Source organism: Mercenaria mercenaria, chromosome 13 (genome assembly GCF_021730395.1).
Source record: "Mercenaria mercenaria strain notata chromosome 13, MADL_Memer_1, whole genome shotgun sequence".
In the NCBI taxonomy this organism is placed as follows: domain Eukaryota; kingdom Metazoa; phylum Mollusca; class Bivalvia; order Venerida; family Veneridae; genus Mercenaria; species Mercenaria mercenaria.
Window position 1 is genome coordinate 81140985 of NC_069373.1, and position 25077 is coordinate 81166061.

A 25077-nucleotide genomic window follows, 5' to 3' on the forward strand; every position below is an offset into this window, starting at 1 on the left:
AGGAGAAAATAAACTCCAAGTCGAGAATGGACGACCACATTTACAAATACCATGTGCCAAATGACGAACAGCCATTCTGGTGCAGAATGTGCCAGTTCAGAATTCGGTCAAAAGACAGCTTGTTTAGACATGTACAGACCTATGCAAGACACAGGAACGTCATGAAGGAATAGGGTTATGTAGCCTCCGAGCCTTTCCTTGTTTGTAACGACAGTCCGTACAGATTGGGGGAGGAGGATTTTCAGGTGTTAGACAAAGACGAAAGTAGTGCCTGGTGGAGTAAAAAGGCATCGCCAGACATAATATCTAAGGCGTTACGCTTGGAAGTGCCTGAAATATACACGGCAACTAAATATTTACAGAATGTGACAGAGAAAGACGTAGAAAACGTAGAATCAGAAAGTCATTGAGCCAATGATGGTAGAAAGTTAGGGAAACCTGGTGATCATGAGAGCTTTGATGATGAGACCGGGATGAACCTTGTGGTCGAGACCGACAAGGGACGTGGTGTTGATGTAGATGACAGTGTAGGAGAAGCCCTTGACTTGAGAATAGTGCTAGAGAAGCTGGCTGCTGACCGCCCAGATGAGTCTGACAAATGCTGCGAGAAGATAAGAACTGCCACAAATGTAGGTAGTAACACAGAAGAAGGAAGTAATGTGGGTCCTCTAGATCTGAGAGTGATAAAGGAAGATAAGGGGAAAAGGGTGGTTAAGTTGGATGAATATAAGAAGAGATTTGAAGTAGTAACGGTTCAGACGTCACCATTAGATTTCAGTATAAGAAAGAGCAAGGAGGCCGAACAGTTGAAGAAGATAGAGACTGATGAAGGTAAGGGAGCGGTAGGACAGGCTATCCAGCGGAATGTTATGATAACTGGAGAAAGAGCAAGTTGTAATAGTAAGCCAAGTGAACTCGCAGCAGGAAAGAATGAGACAGGTAAAGATTTAGAAGTGAACGGATTACAGAAAAGGAAAGTGCAGCAGAGAGAAGTTTTGGATGAAACGGCTGAAGCAGCTAGGATGATAGTTGAGGAAATGGAGGGAGAAGAAAGGATTACTGATCATATGAACATTCAAGAAGATAGTGAAGAAATCGAAGGGATGATAGATGGTGAAACTGACACTAGAAGTATTGAAACAGGGTTGGATCAGGGTATATTGAAGGAAAAGGAGACAGGATGTACTAACGGAGGAAAGGAAGGTGATAAGGGACACCGGGAAACAGATAAGATAGGAAAAAAGGTAAGTGATGAATGTATGGAAGAAGAAGACAGACAGAAGCGAAAGATAAAGGAAAGTGAATCAAGGTCAAGGAAAAGAGTAAGGCCGAGTTTTAAGAAGTATAGAGATTTGTCAGCTTCAAGTAGAGAATCGTCTATTTCTAGTAGTAGTAGTTCATCTAGCGATAGCGATGATACAGAACCACTAGACAGAAAAAGTTTACAAGTTATCTGGGAGAGGTGATAAGGAAGACGGGGCGAATATCGGTGAACAGGTGATAGCGAACGCTAGCCTCATAAAGAGCGTGCAGAAGTCTGTGGAAAGTCTAAGAAAAGAAGTGAAAAGTTTAAGACAGGAGATCAGTCAACAGAAAGCAGATAAAGGGGAAAAATCACGGCGACGAGCGTGATAGACAGAACAAGAAGAAGGGACCTGAGCCAAATATCAACGAAAAGAGTAAACTGAAGAAAGCAAAAGTTAGTCACGACAAGGAGGCGAGCAGTGCGGGCAGAGAGGACAAGAAGGAGAGATCAAATACAATAACAAAAGAAACTCAGAGTAAACACGACAAGGAGGCGTATACAGAGAGTAGAAAAGAGCGATCAAGGTCATCCACTGAACAGAGTAAATATAAAGATGATAAGAGAAGAGCAACGTTTAGTTCGTACAGAGGAAGAAATACATACAGGGGGAGGGGAAGAGACTTTGTCAGATGGTAAAACACACATTCAAGTTCAGTTACGAACTTACATAAGTGGTGAAGCAGACGCATCAATAACAATGTTTGAACTAATGAGCACTTTGTTAAACTTTTTATTCTTTTAATAGATATTGGAATTTACTAACGCTGAGAACTTTACCTTTAACTTTTTCAGAGTTATGACTAGAAACTTTCTTATATTCATTATATTCACTAACTTTATGAATCTTGGAAGGAATTGACTTTCTTGTGTACTTAAACTAATGTTGACTTGATATGCATTTTAATCTATAATCTTTTGTGAGGCAGATGGAACTTTGCCTCAGTCAGAGGGGGTAATGTGATGCATCGGCTTCCATGCTCAGTCCTTTGTTCCTACTTTATGGGCTACCTATTGTCATTTATGCACGTATATCTTACAATTATTTTATAAATCAATATAGACTTATGTATTTCATCTATCTAGCTAATTCTTACCGTTTATTTCCCACGTATTTGTACGTTATTGATCATAAATGTTTATTTTGAAACCCGGAAGTATTCGTTGGCAGCCATATTGTGTTGTACGTGCTCTTTATGACGTCACTTCAATCATGACGGCATGTATTCTCGCTTTATCTCGTGAGGTATCCAGGGGCATTTTTTTATATTTAATAAAGTTAACTGTATGAAATGACACTAAGACCGCATCATATTTACTTTCCCCTCGTTATTATGTACTTGTTGTATAATTAAATAAAATGTGCACGTGTAATTTGGCGGCGCAGGGTGCTATTTTTAAGCCTCCAGCCATATACTTTTTTGTTGTTTGCAGTGTTAGCAATCCTTTCGGAGTCCTTTTGCTTACAATATTTCCATGTTCTAACATTTTGCTAACACTGTAAGTAAACAGCAGAACGATATAAAACGTGGTGTCCGACAGTGAAGTGGCACTCTGCAGACAATATTCTTTTGTTACAGAAGGCAGTTTCTAAAATTCAAGCAAAATACCTTAGTCGAAATTTTCCTTAGATGTCTCGAGGTGTAACCTCAATAGCTGTGAACCTGGTGCCATAGTCTGCATTCAGGTGTCTACAAGATTGTGAACACTAGAGACTTGTTATCACTATTTGTCTGTGTGCATACTGGTATATTGTCAGATAAACTGTCCCTGTCTAGTCTAGAATCCAAGCATAGATCTGTGACATTGCAATGTTGAATGATATTTAGCTTCTAGTGGCTGTATCTACAATACCATGGAGCATATGGATGCATATTTGGCTAAACACATGAAAACATATTAACTGTTACCGTCCAGAGAGTAGTACGGGTATCTTGTCTAAAATACAACGGCCAGCGGCACGCAACAATATCTCTAGGTTACTTGCTCAAACACTGAAAGAGTTTCCGTAAAATTTGTCGAGAAGCCTTAACATGCACTTTTCAAACTTAGTGGGGTGATTGGCTAACTAGAGTAGATAACCCCTATTGATCTTAAGATCAATATGTTAAAGGCAAAGGATGCAGCAGCCGAAATGATTTCTTCCTATAGAACAGACAAAAACAGTTTCTTCCGTCAGACTTTCAGCGAGTTTATTCCAGATGTTCCTCAGGTGAGCGACCTAGGGCCATTTGATCGTGTGGTTAACTATCTTTGCCTCAAGCTTTAGATAAATTCAGAATACTGTCAAGAGTTTGGCTGAATATATGCCCTTGTTTGAAATAAAAATTGATTATGTATTTCGTACCAACCTGCGTTGTATAAATGCCCGCCACACCCAACCTCGTTATAATTTGATTTAAGCCAAATCTAATATGGTGAACTACCGATGTTCTTTTTGTTTTAGATTAGGTAGACATAACCAAATGCATGTGCAGATTTTGATTTAATTATATTATGTGAAACTCGATAAAGTAACAGAAATACCAACTTAAAATCGACAAAAAATATGGAAAAAAGCACCCCTTAGATCTGCTAAACAAGTATTCTTTTTTTTACAAAATCAATTTCTTTTGATTTATCTGAGCATGTTTCCACTAGATATTGTTTTCCGTTATAAAAATGCCGAGATATCAAATTTATGCTGGTTATTATACTTTACTGAAATATATTTTAGGAGTATGGAAATTTTGAAAAATGTTTAAAATAGCATCATATCTAGGGGCAAATAAAATTGAAACAGTGTTGGTGACCTAGTATTTTTATTTCATTTTTCAATACATCATAACATGATCTTGTAATACAGAACATTTCATCAAAATCTATTATTAGGAAAAAAAAATACGAAACTGTAGCGAGCGTCTTTAAGTCAAAATAAAACTTCTGTTCCGTTTTGTGATGTGCAGGTTCCATAATTTCATATCCACTTTCAAAATTCTACTTAAGGTTTGCAAAGTCTTCTCAGTAAGGAATAGCCAATCATTTAAATTGGAAATCGGAAATATTAATTAATTTGAGAATATGTTTTATGTAAATATTACGGTTTATACATTAAACTTTTCGGGAGAATTGAATGAGGATTTTTTTTCATGTCATGACAGTCTTTTGAAACATATTATTAAATGCTATGTGACCTAACAGAAATTTTGTTGACTGTATAACATTAATCTTAAGCACGTGCGATTTACGATTTACTTAGTTGAATCAGTATCAGAAATATTGATATGCGCCAGGTGTAGGGATTTCAAGTATTGACAGTTTTCTGACATTTATACTTGGTTCAGAATTCTGGAAATTGGATATTTCAGACAATATTTTGTCGTGGTTTGAGTGTTATAAATTTTATGTGAATCATAACTGTGATTTTCATTTAAAAAGAGCATTGCATTTCAATTTCAAAGCTGTCATATATCAGCATAGCCTGCAGAATAATGTATTTCAGTGAGCGAATGTCACCGAGGATTATTTATACACAATATATTGGACAATTATGCACTAAAGAGACCTAAAAACATGATTATCAAAACATTGAAAGGGTTTGGATTAATGCAATATAGCGGAACTCGAAGTGGGGAAAAATCCGATTACACGAGCATTGGACATTAACAATGTGGTAAATGGTAACACGTTGATGCGGATAAAACCTGATAATTTTTCATAAGGGTCAGAAAAATATCAAAATTTGTATAACCAATATATAATCATTGAAAAATATCTACATTCACCCTATCCTTTTCCATTGAAAATTTTGACGTCAATTTCATATGAACAGCTAAAGAAAAGGAGCGAATGTTACATCATCGCTACTTAGTGACAACAGACCGCTGTGTTGACGACGTCCGCGTATAGTCCGGGAGAACGTTCTTTAGATGACGTCGCAGTTGTTCCGTCTGGTGAACAGAATGGCCTGGAAGCTGATTTAATGTTACATGCTACAAATTATAGCGCGATTCATGGATTTGCAGATCCTATTCTGTTGCTCGATTCGCATGAACACCGCATAAAATCATTTCATTTCTTAAATAAAATACTCTCCAGGCTCGGTAGCTCTGTTGACAAAGCTTGCATCAACGAACTCGTGCCCGATGGTTACAAAATAAAACATGTCCCTCGTAATGGTAGGCGCTTTGGGCGTAGCGATCATTCACAAGATAGCCATACATAGTAACACTGCCACATCAAGCAAAGACAACGAATTTTCCCAGTTTGTGTTTATGAATTGCAAAGTAGTAACAGGCGGACATGCTATAGGCCTATGGCTTGTCATTTTATACAGGCCACCACCTCAAAAGAAAACTGTTTGAACTGAAACATTTTTCTAGAGCAAGAATGGACCCATTTCCTAACTAAATATTTTACAATAGACAAGACCAACATCATTGTAGGGGACCAAAACTTCCATCTTGATCTACCGAAAAATAGTGACACAAAAACATTTACAAGCAGTCTAGATGCATGTGGCATGCGTTAACCTATACTAGAGCCACCACATGTTGATGGGCATACGCTAGATGTAGTGATAACCACAGATAATGATAAAAACGGTTTCGAATATCGAGGTCATATATCCTGGACTCTCTGATTCCAATGGAAAGGTGTCATGTGATCAGTTTGCTTTAATATTCGACGCTAAAGCTTCCAAACCACACCCAGTACGAAAAACTGCCGTACAAGAAATTACGTTCCATCGACATTGACTCATTAAGATATACGGAGAATTGACTGAAGTATTGCTGAAAACCGGCGTTAAACCCAAAACAAACAAACAAATTAACACTCGTTGCACTCCATCTGACATTGATGTATTTGTGGAGGAATATTCAACTATGTTAACTTTTTGTGTTAAGACCTTCATGTCCTTTGTATACCGAGCAACTCCACGATGCTAATCATCAGAAATGTAAATTAGACCGCAAATGGCGTGAAAGTAAACTTAAAAATCACCAAATGTACAGAACACGGTGTGCTGACGTGATTAAGATGCTAAAACAAGCTCGTGTTGAATATTCAACAAGCAAAATCGACTCATGTGGGAGTGACCATCTAAGTGTTTATCTAAGATTACCAAAACATTTTCTTGGCGTTACAAATGAGGTGATTTTATCATTACATACATCCACAGTATCTTGCACAAGACATCAGTGACTTCTTTATTGGAAAGATTAAAACAATCAGAAACTATATAACATCGCAAAGACAATCTGTATCTGATTTAGATCACACAGAAACTGATTACACATGTGTCAGTTATGTTGAGTTTACTCAAACCTCAGCATGCGTACATTAAAACAGTACATCTGCATCTGTATAATTGTGCCAAGTGCATTTGAGTTGTTAAATACATACTTAAAGAGAATTCCTATAGTTTTTTTCCTTTCATAGAATTTTTTCAAATTCACATGTATGATAGGAAAATTTGTGCTGAAATTAATGAACAAATAAAAACAATGGGTTACCAGGCTTGTTTTTCTGAAAAAATGTTTTGAACACACCCACTGTTGCTGAAACTGCCAGCGATTTTTCAACATTTTCATAATTTTTTTATAAATACCAACCAAAATATACACCAAGACAGCACAATAAGGTTGATTCTTTTTACAGATTTTATTATATACTTATTAGATATCATAGTCATAATTGTAATACTATATCCTTACAATAATGGGTATAAATGAAAAAAAAATGTTTCCTATTCACTTTTGTGAACTTTTTTCAATGAAAAATACCCATAGTGGAGAATATTTTTTTAAATTTTGAAAAAAAACTTTTTCATAGAATGTTTTCCTGTTTTTCTTGTGTATGAATAATTGTATTGTGAGCATAAAAATGGCTAAAAATGTATTGGTCACCAGGCTATATTTTATGTTAAGACCGCTTGAATACAACACCTGTTCGGACGAAAAATGGCGCGAACCTGACCAAATTGATAACATGTATATCTGCTAGAAGTTAAAAAAAATGAAAATTTCTTAATTATTTCTATAATTGAATACTAAATAATCTGAAAGGTGATATTGTTTTATCAGTACTAAGTCAATTGTCTTACATTATATGAACAACACTGTCTTTGTACTAAAATGCGATGTGAAAAGACAACCACAAAAATGGCAAGATACCTGGCAGGCATGATACTTGTCAAAACAACATAAACCAGTATCAACATTTGATTACTGATAAAAGTTATCAAAAATGTTATTTCATTCAAGATTCCTCATATTTAAAGTGTATGTCACATGTTTCAACAAATGTTGACTTCATTTCAGTTTTCCATAGAAAGTGTCGGCTACGCAGAAAGATGCGCATAAAAAAACTATAGGAATTCCCTTTAAGAATTTAAGACTAAATACGGTGACAGAACAGACAATAAAGTGGTTCGATGTTGCATAATTATTTATCTTTTCTAAATTGTGTAACATTTCCATCTTTTTTTATTCCAGTATTCAAAAGTATCTTAGAATATCATGTCGGCTGCCTCAAAACAGGGAAAATCCCGAATATAGAAGATGCATTCTTCACTGCGGCAAAGGTGGAAAATGAAAAACATATGGAACAAGCCGAAAAAGTATTCAGGGAAAAGATGAGCAAAATACCCTTACCGGTGAAATCGCTCGAAGATTTTAATGAGCAATATGCTACGTCTGTAATAGAATGCTTACATATGTTTCGGAAGCGTGTGAAAATGGATAAAGACAATCAACAAGAAAAAGAGTTGGAGGTATACTGTAAGATCTTAAAATGCAATTTCTCATTTATTCAGTTATATTCATTTAATTTGTGTAACATTGAAATTTTAGGATCATAAGAATTTGTCATTTGTTGCACATGCATATGAGAAAATCCGGCACAAGGGTAATGTTTTAGTGTTTTAGGCAATGCTATCGCTAAACCAGATGCCCGAGAGCCGTACCTTCGGTCAGTGATATACCTTTTCCGACATACCGTATCCTATATATACATAATAGCTCCATTTTCTAAGCGCACAACAATTTCGAGTAACAGTTTATTTTTATTTTTTGTTGTGTTTGTTTAGTTACAAAAAAGCCACACTTTTAGGAATGGAGAGTAAGTATCTAGGTGTTTTACTTATATCTAGTTTTACATAGGAAAATATCAATTATGCATGAATCTACCATATAAATAAAGTTCGTTAGACGGCACTTACAGAAGAGAGTCATCTGGTATTGCGGGTGTCAATGTTGTTTTCCCGTATACAATTCCGATATCCATACTCCATATCAGTCTACGGTTTTGCTGATGATCATATAGCAAATGCCAAATAAAAGCTTTCGACCTACATCTGTTTCCGTAGAATCACAAGCGATCGGAGACCTTGAAAGCTAAACAATTATAATCAATTACTGGATAAATAAAAACAAACTGAAAATGAACACTTCCAAAACTGAATTTTTTATGTTTGGTAGCAGACCTCAGTTGAACAAATGTTTTACAAATTCCATAAACATTGCTGGTGATGATGTCAAACGTGAAAGCACAATTAGATATCTCGGTGCATTTCTTGACGAAACCTTGAATTTTAAAGATCATGTAAATCGCAAAATGTCGTACAGCCATGTTGCATTACCTATGAATTGAGAACATCGAAAATGCTTAACAAAAGCAGCCACTGAAATTTTAGTTTTGTCTCTAGTCTGGATTATTGCAATACTGCAATACTAGATAGATAGACAGATAGATAGACAGATTATTGAACAAAAGGTCATAGACCTGTGAATTCACATTGTATATAAACAGTGCATAGTGTATTATGTTCAATGGTGGTACAACCATATAAAACATATTATAAATACATAAGTTGACAGTAACCATAAATTTTCATTAACAATGTACATGATGAGGCAAAGAAAGATATAGCATAAATGTGCCTAACAAAATATGTCAGGATACACAGTTTAAAGCAAATTATACTTTCTAATATAAGATTAATAAACATGCATATAAATTTCACATACAATGTGACATGTTCGTCTCTATTCTGGTAGAGCACAGTTTCTAAAATGAATAATTAAAGTAGAGATCAGCTTTAAAGAAAGCAAAACAAATGTCTTTTCATAATTTTCAAGTACAGTGTAACATATTACGCTGACTTGACCTAACACTTTCTACAATTTATGACAAGTTATTAAGGTAAACGGTTAACAGAAATGTACACGTATGAATATGTCAATGCCAATGTGTGATAGTTTTTAATGTAAAAATCAATATGTAGCATAATGCACTATGTGTTGAGGAGAAAAGTGTTGATTAAAATATATAGGTCTACGAAGTTCAAATGCCTTGTACACAAATATTGCACAAAATTGTCTTTTAATCGTTGTCTTTGATGAGATAAAAAAAAATATACCTTCGTTCCCTACACCTTGATTGAGCCAAACATAGTAAAAACCTAATCCTTCTAATATTGTCTGAACTGATTTCGCCCAACAATTTTTATTCGGTCTAAGTTCAATATCATGTATCATCATATTATAAATATTTCTAATGTGTTTAGTATTGTCTGGCATTAGTATTTTGAACCTAAATTTAATTATCTGGAAATCTGGAATATTCTTTGATTTATTAATGGCACTCTTCCTAGTTCGCCATAGATAAAAGAATTCTGTGTTTGTAACCTTACACCTAAAACGTTTTTGCAAAAGTGTATGTGCATATTTTCTAGCTTTTTGACTCATTAAAAGCCCCAGACTTCACACCCATAGTTCAGAATTGGGACAATAAGTTTATCGAAAAGTTCTTACTTATGTGAAACGGAAAAGGCAGTAAAATTTTGAATATATCTTTTAAGTTTACAAACCGCTTTAAGCGCTTGGCCCGATAATGTTTCGTAGTTTGTAAAAAAGATCCGCCTGAGGTAATTACGATTCCAAGATATGTAAACTTCTTAACTATTGCAGTTTGGATGTTATCATATGTAGAACTTAAATTATTTCTGTTTCGCCCCCGTTTCTTAAAAATCATTATTTTGGTTATATTTACAGTCGCTGTAGGTCTACAATCATCACAATTTGTTTTTAGTAAGTTCAGTCCCTGTTGTAGTTCTTCTGCTGTTTCTGCTAAAATAGCAATATCATCGCGTATAGTAATAAAAATAACTTGAACATATCTAGATCAATTTCTTTAATAATGTTTGTTTGTTTGTTTTGGGTTTAACGCCGTTTTTCAACAGTATTTCAGTCATGTAACGGCGGGCAGTTAACCTAACCAGTGTTCCTGGATTCTGTACCAGTACAAACCTGTTCTCTGCAAGTAACTGCCAACTTCCCCACATGAATCAGAGGTGGAGGACTAATGATTTCAGACACAATGTCGTTTATCAAATCGTCACATAGAACATACGCCCCGCCCGAGGATCGAACTCGCGATCCCGCGATCCGTAGACCGACGCTCTACCTACTGAGCTAAGCGGGCGGGTGTCTTTAATAATGATGAAAGTCTCTTCTAATACATGGAAATGAGAAAAGGCGAAATACAATCGGCCTGTCTGACCCCTAGCGTGCATATAAAACTATTGCTTAGTGTATTATATTTATATAGCTTAATTTTTGACATAATAGCGTACATCGACTTCAGAACATTCAGTAGTTTTCCTCGAACACCTAATTCAATTAGTTTCAACCAAAAATTTTCTGTAATTAAAAAATCGAAAGCTTTAGAATAGTCCACAAAGAGAAATAATAGCTTATTTTTGTTGAACATGTGATTAATGATCCCGTGTAAAACAAAAACATTGTCTGTTGTTCCCATCTGTGCTCAAAAGCCCGCCTGTGATTCAATATAGACATTATAGTATTTAGCCAATTTATTGAGTCGTGTGTTAAGTATTCTTGAAAAAAGTTTACCACGAGTACTTAATAGCGTTATCCCTCTATAGTTTTCTAGTAAATCTGGGTCGCGCTTTTTAAAAATAGGAACTATATAACCTTCTGACCATTGTTCGGAGAAATAGCCCGTGTCAAGACGTTTATTAAAAAAAGTTTGCAAAGATAAGGTCCTAAAAAAAATCGTTAAGAATTTTTTTCTGGTCCACCGGATCTTCCATTGCGTACGCAATGTCTGTGCTTCATTAATTTTGATATCATACACTGAAATTCGCCTTTTACAAGTCTTTCGTTAAAGCATATAGCGTCTTCATCGGGTTGGAAGAAAACAGATTCAGGATAATTTATAGCTTTAAAATAGTTCGCAAACGTGTTGCTCGAAACGGACTCTTTTTTTACTGTCTTATCCGTAGTCTTAAGTAATTTCCAGTAATCTCTGGCATTTTAGTGTCTCATTTTTTTTCAAGTTTAATTGTTTGTAAACTGTCAAAGTTTATCTTTTTATTTCTTATTGTTGTCTTATACTCAGACCTACATTTGACCATAGTTTGTCAATTAATTGTGCTGTTGTCAGATCTATAATTATCTAATTTCTGATAAAGTCCTTTTTGCTTTGTTTTACATTCATAATCAAACCAGGCATTTTTCTAGCATGATCGATTAAGTTTTGCTGACTTTGTATTTTTCCTGAAAAGTTGATCACAAATTCCCACTAAATATTTATTAAAACATTGCAAAGTATCCGAAATTTCCTGCTGATTTGTATTTGTACTTGATTTAAGTATAAAGTCAATGTCATCTGTGTTTTTATCAGTAATTTAGCGATTGCTTTCAGTGGCCGTAGAAACTGGCTTCTGGCATTTCAGAGCAAAATGTAATACACAATAACCATACTGTATGGTAAAGCTAACAGTGAGATGCATAAGATGTAACGTATTGAAAACATGTGCGAAAAAACTTGTCGTTAACAGGAGATTAGACTGTTCTAAACAAGCATTGAATCGCTTACAATGGTTGCCGGTAAAAGCAAGAATTGAGTTCAAAATACTTTCTTTCATGTATAGCTGTCACACTTGCAGAGCACCCCTGTAATTATTAGAATTGCTTACAGAGGTTATTCCTAGTAGACAAGGTTTGAGATCTTCTAAGAATTCTAAATGCCGTAGTGCAAAACATTCAATGATAGAAGTTTTTGAACTATTGGTCCAAAACTTTGGAACAAGCTGTCGTTAGAACTACGCAAAAGTAAAACACTTTACATATTCAAAAAGAAACTTTAGGCACTGTATTTCAGAGATTTTCAACATTGTTTTAGATTTGTGATAACTGTTTATAATGCGTAGTTCTTAAATTTTTGTAAAAGGTTTTACATTTCAACGTTTATATTTCTAAGGTTTGTTTAATAAAAGCACTTGTTGGTAAGGCTCTATGGGTAGGGTAGGGTAGGGTAGGGTAGGGTAGGGTAGTGTGTAGTAGTATATGGTGGTACCATTAACCGGGGAATTGAACTTCTATATGCAGCTCGTCTTGGCGTACCAGATGTTTTAAACACTGGTATTTGCAATAGGGGTGAAATGACCTTAAAGGGGGGGGGGGGGGGGGGGTGGGGGGGGGGGGGGGGGGGGGGGGGGGTTGAGGTCATGACTGTTTGTTGTGCCCACACCACCCACCCACCCAATGAGTGGTGGGGGCATATAGATTTGGTCTTGTCCGTGTGTGCGTGCGTGCGTGCGTCCGAAGTTCGTGACGCGCCTACCTCAAAAAGTATTAGATATAAATTGATGAAACCTTGCATGAGTCTAAATCATGGTTTGAGCGTGCGAACTTCCTACATTTCTTCTGTTTCCGCCCCCTATTTTAGAGTTATGGCCCCTGAAATAGTCAAAAATGCACATCTTCACCTCTTGACGCGCCTAGCCCAAAATTGTTTAATATAAATTTATTAAACCTTGCAAGAGTCTTCATAATGGTGCGAATTTGCGCACCTTGTATTTTTTTGTCTGCCCTCGCCCCTGTTTTCACAGTTATTGCCCCTGAAATAGTTAAAAATGTACTTTTTCACCTTGTAACGCATCTATCTAAAAAAAAATATGATATAAATGGATGAAACCTTGCATGTGTTTTTATCATGATATAAACTAGTGCATAACTTATTTTTCGGATGGCTTCGTCCCCTGTTTTAAAGTTATGTCCCCTGAAAAAGTAAAAAAAAATGCATATTTTTACCTAATAATGTGCCTAGCTCAAAACATATTTGATGTAAATTCATGAAGCCTTGCTTCAGTCTTTATCATGATGTGACTTTGCACACTTGGCATTCTTCTTGAAAATTTTAGTACTTATTACAGAGTTAAGGCCCTTGAAATAGCCAAAATAGTGGGTTAATTGTTTGTGACGCTCAAAGCACAAAAAGTATATGGCCTAGAATAATGAATCCTATTCATTAAATGTTTGTTGAGGCTATATTACCCCCTTAAAACAGCAAACATTTGAATTATTGCACCTTACTTGTGACAAATGTACCAGTGGGAACACAACCTGTTTCCTACAAATACAATCTAGTTACAATAACATTATCATTATTTATATTATTATAATAATTATTATTATTATCATTATGTACAACGCCATTAGATATATATCATTGTATGAAAATAGGCGATTAATCAAATTATTCAGTTTCAGTTTCAGTAAAGGTAAAGTGATCTTTAGTGCAAGAAAAATATATTTTACAGTAAATAAAAGCACAATTCGGCTAATTTAATTAAACACAAATAAGAATAAAATACCATATTTGATGAGATTAACTTACGTTTAGAAAATGTGTACGTCTTTGTCATTTCCCTCTTTAAAATGATTTTAAGAGTCCAGAATTTTCAAAACCTACATTTTGGTTCCGTTTCTAAGAAGGTTTATTCTTACAGCACCACTCACTTGATGTATTTCTTAAATTTTCCAAGGATGTGTTTTGAGATGTTTTTCAAAATTTGTTCTGTCCATGTCCAGGTTTACCAATGTAAATTTTTATATTCAGATAGAGCAGTTCGTTTTTTGCATTTACCTAACAGTATTTTTTCAATTTTCTCTTTTGATACAAGCTACAAACATGTCCCAACCTAACCTCCTCAATAGCACACAAAACAGCCGCCGTCAAGCAGCCCCTCCCCTCCCCTACAACTAACAACGCCAAGCCAGCCCGCAGACAACCTTCCAACCATCATCTCACCAATCAGCACTCCCCCCCACCCCCCCCCCCCCCCCCCCCCCCCCCCCCCCCAAAAAAATCCTTTAACCAGCTTCCTACCAAACCAAAATATCAGCTCCCAACCACACAGCCGGATCCAAGTCACAAAACTAGCCCCAGTCTCCCACAACTAGCCAAGCAAACTACACAGCCAACCAAACCAGCCCTCTCCCTAAACAAGCGCCATAGCCTCCATTTAACCAACTATCCCTATCAAATCCCGAGCTCCTCCACTAATCCACCGAATGAGCCAGAACAGGATACAAACCAACACCTCTCCCTACCAGCCCTATCCCCACAAACCATTCCTATATAACTTTCCAGACAAGCCCTCGGAAATCCTATCAATCAGCTTCTTCGAAACCATTATCCACAAATAATCACATACACCCTACTCCATACCATCTTTTTTAAACTGGCCTTTAATATCCCACATCAATCATTCTCCTCCTCACCAAGCCCGCCTGCATAGCTCAGTAGCGAGAGCGTTGGTCTGCGGATCACGGGGTCGTGAGTTTGATTCCCGGGCTGGGCGTATGTTCTCCCTGACGATTTGATAAATGACATTGTGTCTGAAATCATTAGTCCTCCACCTCTGATAATTCATGTTGAGAAGTTGGCAAATACTTGCGAAGAACAGGTTTGTACTGGTACAGAATCCAGGAACACTGGTTAGATTAACTGCCCGTTGTTACATGACTGAAATACTGTTGAAAACGGCGTTAAACCCAAAAAAACAAACAAACTTCCCCACTAAGAGCCCTGTTCTCTTCTGAACCCAGTAACCATTTCAAGCCCGCGCAAAATACGCACAGAAACAATCCCAAAACTTAATTAGACTTGTCTGAGACTTAATTAGTCTCAGAATTGCTTTTTGTACTTTTAGCATGTGTAAATGTTGAGTTCTGCTCAACCCGGGGCTAGAGGGCGTGGACGGTAGCATGCATTTCCACTACCGTCCATGAACAGGCTCAATCAAACCGAGCCGGCAACGTTTCGTGTTGAGCGACCTGTGAAGTGTCCACTTTTCTCTATTTTCTCATCAAACTGTCCATGGTCTCTTCTATATTTTGACCCGTCTCCAGGTCCAGTACAAAAGAGCATAAACAAAAAAACTTTAAATTATGGTTAATTTGTAGGCCTTTTTGCGCGATACATGTCCAGTATCCGTTCCGTTAAGATTTATTAGATCACTGAAAATATAAAACAAACGTGTAATAACGACTTTGTTACAACGTTCTTATATTTAATTATTGCTATTACATGAAATTAAATGCGTAAGACATGTATGCAAAATTATTATTTATGTTTGTTTAATTAACTGCATAAGATGTCGGCATTATGTCGCTATATTTTCTTGTATGCCAGAGTAGCCAAAGTTTCTAGGATTTTAAAATGTTCTGGCTACCCTAGTCAGCTAGAGTAGCCAGAGTAACCAGGCCTCGTGTTCACAAAACATTTTCAGTCTTAGCTGAGTTTGATTATGAAACTTAATATGTCATTTCTATCTACATAGCATGTTTAAAACTGAATTTAAAGTTAAAAGCTATTTTCAAGTTGCTATTTAGTATTTATGGTCAGTTTCAGTTGGAATTAAATCTTGAAGATTTCGTAAAACAGAAATTAAAATTTCAAACTCAAACTCAGCCGAGATCAAAAATGTTTTGTGGGCCAGGATTCCATTGGCTCTGGTTACTCTGGTTGGCCAGAGTAGTCAGAGTTTCTAGAATTTTAACATGTTCTGGATACTCTGATCAGCGGAGTAACCAGGATATCATTTGCTCTGGCTAGCCAGAACAGCCAGAATTTCCGAGATGCACATTGATTCTAGCTACCCTGGCTTACATAATAACCAGAGACGATACAGTAAAACCTGCTGTGAAACGACCCTTTTGGTAGTCTTATGGTTGATTTTTTTTGTTTTATGTATCAAGTGATTCATAAAACGGACTTCAAAGAATTGTCTTATTTTTCAGACAGCAGCCAGAGTAGCCAGAGTTTCTAGGATTTAAACATGTACTGGCTACTCTGGTCAGCCAGAGTAGCCAGAGTAACCAGAATTTCATTTACTCTATCTACTCTCGCTAGACAGAACAGCCAGAATTTCCGAGATGCGCATTTGTTCTAGCTTCCCTGACTGGTCAGAATAGCCAGAGAAAATACAGGAAAATATGTTGCGAAATAACCCTTTTTGTAGTCTCATGGCTGATTTTCTGTGTTTTATGTATCAAGTGATTCATAAAAAGGTTCTCAAAGAATTATCTTATTTTTCATACAGCAGGCAGCCAGAGTAGCCAGAGTTTCTAGGATTTTAACATGTACTGGCTGCTCTGGTCTGAACAGGCAGAATTTCTGAGATGCCCATTGGTTCTAGCTACCCTGGGTAGCCAGAAAAGCCAGAGAAAGACAGTAAAACCTGTTGCAAAATCTACATCTACACAAATTTGTAGAGGCTGTCAGGTGATTATGATCTACAGAGACGAGGTTATGTGATATTTTGTTCAACATTAATAGGGATGCATATATTCTTCTCTGTTCTAGTGTCTGCCATTTAAGAGTTTCAAGCATTGATGTTACGCTGCTTTGGTATGAGTAGTCATTCATAACACATCTGGCTGCAGCTCTTTGTACTTTTTCTATCTCATATGCTAAGTTTTTCTGCCATGGATCCCGTATTGTGTTATAGTATTATAATTGTGGGCGAACGTAAGTTTTGTAGGCAGTTTCTTTGATATTACAATTATCACATAGTACATTTCTTTTTATAAATTTGAGAGTGTTACTAGCTTTTGAAGATGTAATTTCAGTATGTTTTTTTTTCATCTTAATTCATCATTAATAGTAATCGCAAGATATTTAGCATTTTCTGTAGTTTTTAGATCTTGATTATGTAATTTATATAGAAAGATGATTTTTTTTTTGGAAATTCTTATGACTGCGCATTTATCAGGATTGAATTCCATAGACCATTTACGTTCCTATTCTTCTAATTTTGTCAAATCATCTTGAATTTTGTAAGAGTCTACCAACGAGTCAATGGTGAGGTATATGATGGTGTCATCGGCAAATAAGCGTATTCTACCTTTAACAGAGTCGGGAAGGTCATTGATAAAACAAAAGAAGAGACAAGGATCCAACACTGAACCTTGGAGAACCCCCTGATAGAACTGATAAAGAGTGTGAGCCTTCAACTACTACAGATTGAGAACGATTACTAAAGAAATATTGAATCCAGGATAGAGATATTTTGTTGACACCAAGTTTCATGTGTCCGTCCATCCCAATGGGCGATTAAGGGAGATATCGCCAGACAGTGTTAAGCACCATAGTTTTCTAAAAAAATTCCAATTATTGGTGTGACACCAACATCGATACACACTGGTGTCATACTAAAGGTTGGTTTTCACGTGACCGAGGCCGTACACGTGTTTTTGGACCAAGACAGCTCTTGAAAAAAAGCACGTAATGCGACTTTGCGAAAAAAAATGAATTAACTGGTTTTACACCCTGTACGTTACGAGGACCTGTGTCTTTTAGTTTGAATTTGGTGCCAAAAAATATTTTTCATTCAACAGAAGGAATATGAGGCAATACACTGGGGATAAAATATGCCATGAATTAGATCCAGATTGGGTCCATGCAAAAAAAGAAGTTTTTTTCGACGTGGCACCATGACAACCAAGTCGCACTGCACTTGTGTTATGGCATACAGCCGTATAAGTACTGAAGATCCAGGATGGATGGGTGTCACTTTGTCGTATCTACCCTTCGTGGTAGGCTGAATCTAGCGTTTGGGTGCAGCAAAAACCATGCAGAAACCTTATATCAATTTTACGAAATCTTCATGATTTAATTCCAAATGAAACTGACCATGAATACTAAATAGTCACTTAAAAATAGTTATTTACTTTAAATTCAGTTTTAAACATGCTGTTTAGATAGAATCGACATATTAAAAACTCAGCTAAGATTGAAAATGATCTGTGAACACGGAGCCTGGTTACTCTGGCAACTCTGGCTACTCTAGCTAACCAGAGTAGCCGGAACATGTTAAAATCCTAGAAACTCTAACTAGTCAGCCAGAGTAACCAGAGCATTTTAAATCCTGGCTTCTCTGGTCAGTGGCTACTCGCCAGAACATGTTAAAATCCTACAAACTCTGGCTACTCTGGCCAGCCAGAGTAACCAGAGTTCTGGCTACTCTTGCTGAACTCTGGCTACTTTGACCAGCACGAGTAATCAGAGTTCTGGCTACTCTGGCTGAACTCTAGCTACTCCGGCTGAACTCTTGCTACAGAGTTCTGGCTTCACTGACTACTCTGGCTGCTCTGGCTAAGTTCACGCACATATGCGTAGGACATATTATTCTATATCTGTTTTATCTATCCAATCGTGAATGTTCATTTGCAATACGTGACCGTACAATATATTACCTTTTTGGACGCACGTGCGTACAAAAACCTGTATTTTTCCGTATTTGGTCAATTAAAAATTCCCATGTAAAACATACGATAAACCCCGAAACGCGTGAAAATATTCCTAATGTAAATCGGGTGAAGGAGGCGCTCTATGTACAGAATTAGATTATACGCCTGAAATGAGGAAGGCAGAAATGCAATATTCAGTGAATATTTTTAATTTAAACTAAAATAAAATAGATACAGAATAAAAAGGTTATTTAACTTTGAACTTACAGTACGAAATGTATTTGGACTCGTACCCAGCTGGGAAAACCAAATTGGACTCGCCTAGCGCTTAACAGTATCTCTCATACAGGACTTAATATCTCCTATGTATGGCATACTTTATCATGCATAGTACATACTATTTCCTGTTCCCTGCATAGGACAAATTATCTGCTATGTGCTATATATTGCAAAGTTGTTCAGTGTGCAGATAAGACTCATGTCTATGTCTTACTGCTTATTAAATGGTAGACATAAATGAACCCAGACATCGAATTTATTACATAACATTTACATCCAATCCAATAAAATGCAGCGGAATACAAATCAAAGAAATATTATCTTCAAACACAATACCTTTGTTTGTTAACTGACCTAAGTATGTTAATTTTCTTACATTTTGACTTTTACTAGGGCCTGATCTGATTGAATATAAAAATGGGGCTATGAATATTGTGTGGGGGGTGGGGGGTGCAGGGATGGCTTAGATATCGTTAAACTTGCTATGTTTTAGGTTTGTTTATTTATTTGAGGATTTAAAAACGGGCCAATGAATAGTTTGGCAATAATGTCTTGCATCATACTTTTTTTCAAAAGCATGTTGGGATAATGTTTGTGAACATTTGCCAGACTTTGCTTCAGGAGTTATCATATTTGTTTATGCCGGTAACTCAGTTTCCTTCTTTTCATCCGGTCCGTTGCGGTTGAACGGTTATATACTAGTAACAGAGAAAGAAGCTGCAGAGGTTATCATTGCACATAGCATGATGGACGATATCCTAGTCATGTGGCAAACCTTATTTACCTTCTCTTTCAACACATTGGAACTAGCAGTATTTGAAGGCTGCAATGGATGCAATATTTGTAACGGGTACAGCAACAAGTCAGTAATCTTACTAGGCATATTGTCAAAAGGTTGATAAAGATAAAAGAGGCGTGTGCGTTTCTTGCCACATGATGTCAAAATTATTTGAGAAACAACCCGCTGTAGTGAACCAGTCTTTGGATTCACACTACACGTCATCGGACAAATTATGGATCTTTTCTTACAAATTAATGTTCGAACTTCCATTACGGCTTTAGAAGTAGGCAGAGAAATATATCTATTATGTGTTTTGCTGCCTTTGTATTCTAAAAATAACGAACAAAGGGTAACAATTAAGTCGAACCACATTTTATGTACCAAACGTTTACTTTTTATAGGAATAAGTCAATTACAACGTTAAGTGTTATTTTATACGTTGTAAGCATTCATGTCTGATTCTTTGTACGTTTCTTTTTTGTTAATGTTATCGTTCTAAAAAGTGAGATTCCCTGAACGTTGGTATACTCTATGTATTAGTATGACCAATTCTAAGGCTTTGTTACTGAATGTTGTTAACTGTTTTATAACGTTAGAATAGAGTTTGTTTAGCATACCTGTAGATACGTTATCTTCTAGATCGTTCAAACGATTTTTCTGGTTTCAACATATTTTACCTTCACCGTAACTTTTTAATGACATTACGCCTTAAGTTATCCGTCCTCCAAATGTGATAAATGTGAATATTGTCAGTTTCTTCCGGAAAAAAAGTTAATTCTGATACAAAATTTAGGAATCGTTTGTACATAAAAATGATTATTGTTAAAATAGCATTAATCACAATTCAGTCATTCATTACTAATAATGCGCCACCGTTATATCGAACAGTTTTTAACATTCTTAACTGCAAACAAGTATATTAAGTAAAAATGTTAGGATGGTAAAAAATAATAAAAATAAGAATTTGCACTTAGATCTGACAGAAAGTTAAAAAATTATTTATTAATCTTTAAACGAAAGTTATTCTTTATTACAACTTGGTATTGAATATTACTAAATTACAGATTCAACTAGCTGTTATCTGGGAGGAAATGAAAACAGAAAACTCACAGCTTCTTCTAGCAAAATACATTCAGGAGTTAGAAAAGCGTTACAATGATGAATTTAAAGAGACTAAGTCAAAATATAACACCGAAGGTGGATACGGCGCCTTCAAGACACACTTGGAAAAAATGAAAATGGATTTTGATGAAGAATTTGGCCAAACACAGGAGAGGGAGGTAGTAGCGCTAAAAGTTATTATCATTATCATTACAATTAGTATCATTCGGGCTTCCTGGCCTATATTACTGATTTGTTTTTCGCCACCGTTGACGTCACAACTTTTACGTCATTGTTTGCACATTTCATTCAGCTCTGTACCGGTACAGGGAAGCAATTATTGGGATGCAAAACGCTTCAGGCTAAACCTACGTGTTTTAGGACAATTCATAAATTCTCAACAAAACATGCCAATCAGAATAATTTGTACAAAGTAACGTTGATGGATATTATTTTAAGTCTGAACGCATGTAGCTGTATTAAGCTAATGGAATGTGACATAAGTTCTATATCGCACTTAAATGATGAAACAAATTTTCTTTTATATGACTTAAACTCTTAGTTTTTGGTCTTTTATTTTTCATTGAGAATTATCTTATAGGCAGAGCTGAGGCCCTGCTAAAATGTTTAAGTTTAGCAGTATATAAAACTAAAACAAAATATTTCGTAAATTCCTTTCAAGAAATTTTACGACATTAAGAAACGTTACTTCATATATTTTTGTTTTTGTTTGCTGATAACTTGGTTTACATAAAATCTGATATAACATGTAATTAAAATGTGAAATGTACATCCAACAATGAGAAATTACGAAGGAGTTAAAGTTGTATCACAAATTTGTAACATCATAAGTTGACTGTTGTTACATGTTTTCCTTTATCATTTGAAATAATCATTTTGAAAGTGTTTCTTATGCTATACATATTTTGAAGCATTTCTCTGACGTTGCTGCAGATAGTGTAACACTATAAGTCACTGTCATCAAATGTAATTATGGAACTAGAAAATAAACAATGCAAAGATTAAAAGAAAAGTTTCAATTAATTGTAAAAAATGAATAAATTGTGACATATATGATAAAACCCAAGTTTTCCCGACTAAATCCCAAAAGCAGTGGTATATTTTGCGGACAAGAGTTAATAATTGCGCTCTTTTAGGGTGGCAAAATAAAACTGACTGACATTTAAATAGGAATTATTCTTTCTACTCTTTCGTCAGTTCCTGGGCAGTAGGTATAAAAAAACATTAGGTTTTTACAAACCTAAAAAGGTATGTTAATTAGATCTCAGGTGATCTTTCATACGAAACAGAGAAGAATATGAGTTAAAGATATTTAACATTAAGCACTTTATAAACAGATATAATTTCACATTTTTTTCACAATACCCATTTTAATCATTTAAAAAAAATTGCACTTGAATGGGGCATGGTATCTCGTCATTTTATATAAATGGTACTACACATATTTATGATTTTTCCTATACCGCGGCGGTGGAGGATTCGTCGCAGAAGCGGTGGATAAATATGCCGCACTATATTACGGTTAGTTTTATAATGAGTTTTACCATATTTATCCACGTTTGAATGAAAATAAGCAGTGAGACAGGAGCCCACATATGCTCTCTTCCAGCCCAAAACCCTTGTCCAGTGCAATTCTTTGTCATTAATGTAAACACTTCTGTACAGTTTGACGGCGGACTGCCGTTTTTGTAGAATTTCCATTAAACATGGTTAAATATCTGAGCCCCTGATATCATAACCTCTGAGCACGTTTGCATCAAATCGAAAGTATGACAATGTAAGGCAAAAACTATTTGTTAGTAATCGGTGAATTTTTATTGTAGGCATATAAGGTAATCAACTTACAGGTTTTGGTCTGGAAGAGTACACATGTGGGCTCATGTCTCACTGGTTGTTTTCATTTAAACGTGAATAAATATGGGAAATCTCATTAGAAAGTTTATTGTAATGTAGTCAGCCGGCCATATTTGTCCAAAGCTTCTGCGACGAATCCTCCACCGCCGCGACGTTGGAACACATAGTATAAAAATCTATATAAGGATCCTTTGGAATCATAGAATACAACCAAGAAAAATAAGAGTAGACTCGGGTTGATTGAGTCTGTTCATGAAAGGTAATAAAAAGTGCAAAACCTCTTAATTTAATCTAAGCTGTGTTATATAAATATTTATTGACTCATTTATCAAAAGGACCAAAAATATAACAACACGGAATCCAATAACTTGCTCATTTAAAATATAAAGTAATGGTTGATTTCTCAAAATCACATAGCATTCCAAACACAGCCAGCATCACAAAGCAGACCTACAACAAAATAAGACTGCAGCGGAAAAAATATAGAAGACAGGTTGCTTCAAATATTCAACAACAAGTACGTTTTCATCAAATGCAAAAGTAAATCAAACGGTGGGACTGTTGAGTGATAGTGGAAAATAACAAGGATGAATGTTCAACATGGAAAGCAAACAATCGGTGAGGAGAAGACCTTTATAAGCTTAGCTTTCGGATCTTATCCTTTTTCTACATGTATAATATCGATATTGTAAATTGTAAAATGTAATATGCACATATGTTTGAAATCAAATATGTTTAAATCAAACAATCGGTGACAAAATGAACAAATAAAGGAATAGTGGGCACCGCCTTGGAACAGTCAGTATCAAAAACAATACTGGGGAGCTTAAACCGGTTTAATGTGCACCAGACCCCAGTCTTAACCTCACCCTGTTCGAAAGTCATAGGACAGTGTAAATAAAAGCGATTTCTTCAAGGTAAATCTCTAACACACGTAATGGCAACAGAAAATCAAGGATGAATATCCAGCAGGGAAAACCACATTCTAAAAACACAGCCTCCCCAAATGTAAACCCAGCACGCCGCCGAACACACGACCAACACACACACACAAAACAAATATACAAAATCAAAACGAACAAATAAAGGAAACAGTGGGCATCACCTTGAAACGGTCAGTGGCAAAACCACCACTGAGGTGTTTAATTCTCTACATAATGCATCTAACCTCATCCTTACTCCTGACATGTTCCAAACTCAAAGGGCAGTGTAAATAAAAATTATCCCCACCAGGTGGAACGCTAACGTACGCAAAGGCAACAGAAGGCGTGTAATGTAAAACAAGGAAACAGGTTAGAAGACAGAGATTAAAATAGCTCAGTTCCAGTGGATTTAAGAACTACCTATCATAGATCTGCCACCTGTTCCGTCAAACACAGCCGAAGAGGAAAGCGTAGTGTCCATCTAAAAATGGCTGAACACCAATGCATTCACATCCACCAGGGGTTCGTCAAAATCCCGAGACGAACATCCGCGGAACCACGGTAAACCTCAGGTATGCGAGTATGCAAACATGCGGTGTGTCTAAAAACAGTTGGATCAGAACGTTCGGCATGTAAATGAGAAAAATACTCATGTATAATTTCATATAAAACAAACCGTACGGTCTTGAAACGCATTACTTAATGCCTAAACAGAAGACTGAAAATTAATATGTATTGTTCGGAAACTTGGATACCACAGTAAAAAACGAGTATGCGCTGATTCACTTTACAATTTTATTCTCTAGCGTAGCGTAGCGATTCTCTGAAATTACAAACAATTATACATATAATAAAAAGTATATTTAAATCACAGGTAAAAACATATATTCAACAATATATTCAAAGCGACAGTTACATTTCTTACGCAAATATCTCTAATTAAATTTCTTAAACACGCTAAATAGTATTCAAGTGCAAATATTTAATAAGCAACCTTTTAAAAACAAAACACTCAATTTCAATTCGATAAATCTTACCGATTTTTGATCTTTACCAAGTTTTACATCAAGTTCCTGAATTGAAATATATGTTTGCGCTAACGGAAGCGACGTTAAAAAAAATAACAACAGAAAATGATGACGTCGACGTCAATATTTGGACGTCGCGTAAAAGCACGTTAGAAAAGACGGTAAAGACGTAAATTCAAATTAGAAATGTAATACGTTTCTAACAGTCCTCGCCATGAAATTTCCAGATTTCATAACAGAA

General features: G+C 35.8%; 1 protein-coding gene across 1 annotated transcript; it reads left to right on the forward strand.

Annotated features, from left to right (window-relative positions):
• The first annotated feature begins 473 nt into the window (after window positions 1-473).
• On the forward strand, window positions 474-22965 carry LOC128547804 (uncharacterized). Its single transcript, XM_053521008.1, has 6 exons — window positions 474-1462; window positions 1594-1938; window positions 5381-5460; window positions 7780-8057; window positions 20974-21189; window positions 22855-22965. Exons 1-6 carry the CDS (start codon window positions 474-476, stop codon window positions 22963-22965), a joined length of 2019 nt encoding a protein of 672 aa, XP_053376983.1.
• The last annotated feature ends 2112 nt before the right edge of the window (window positions 22966-25077 follow it).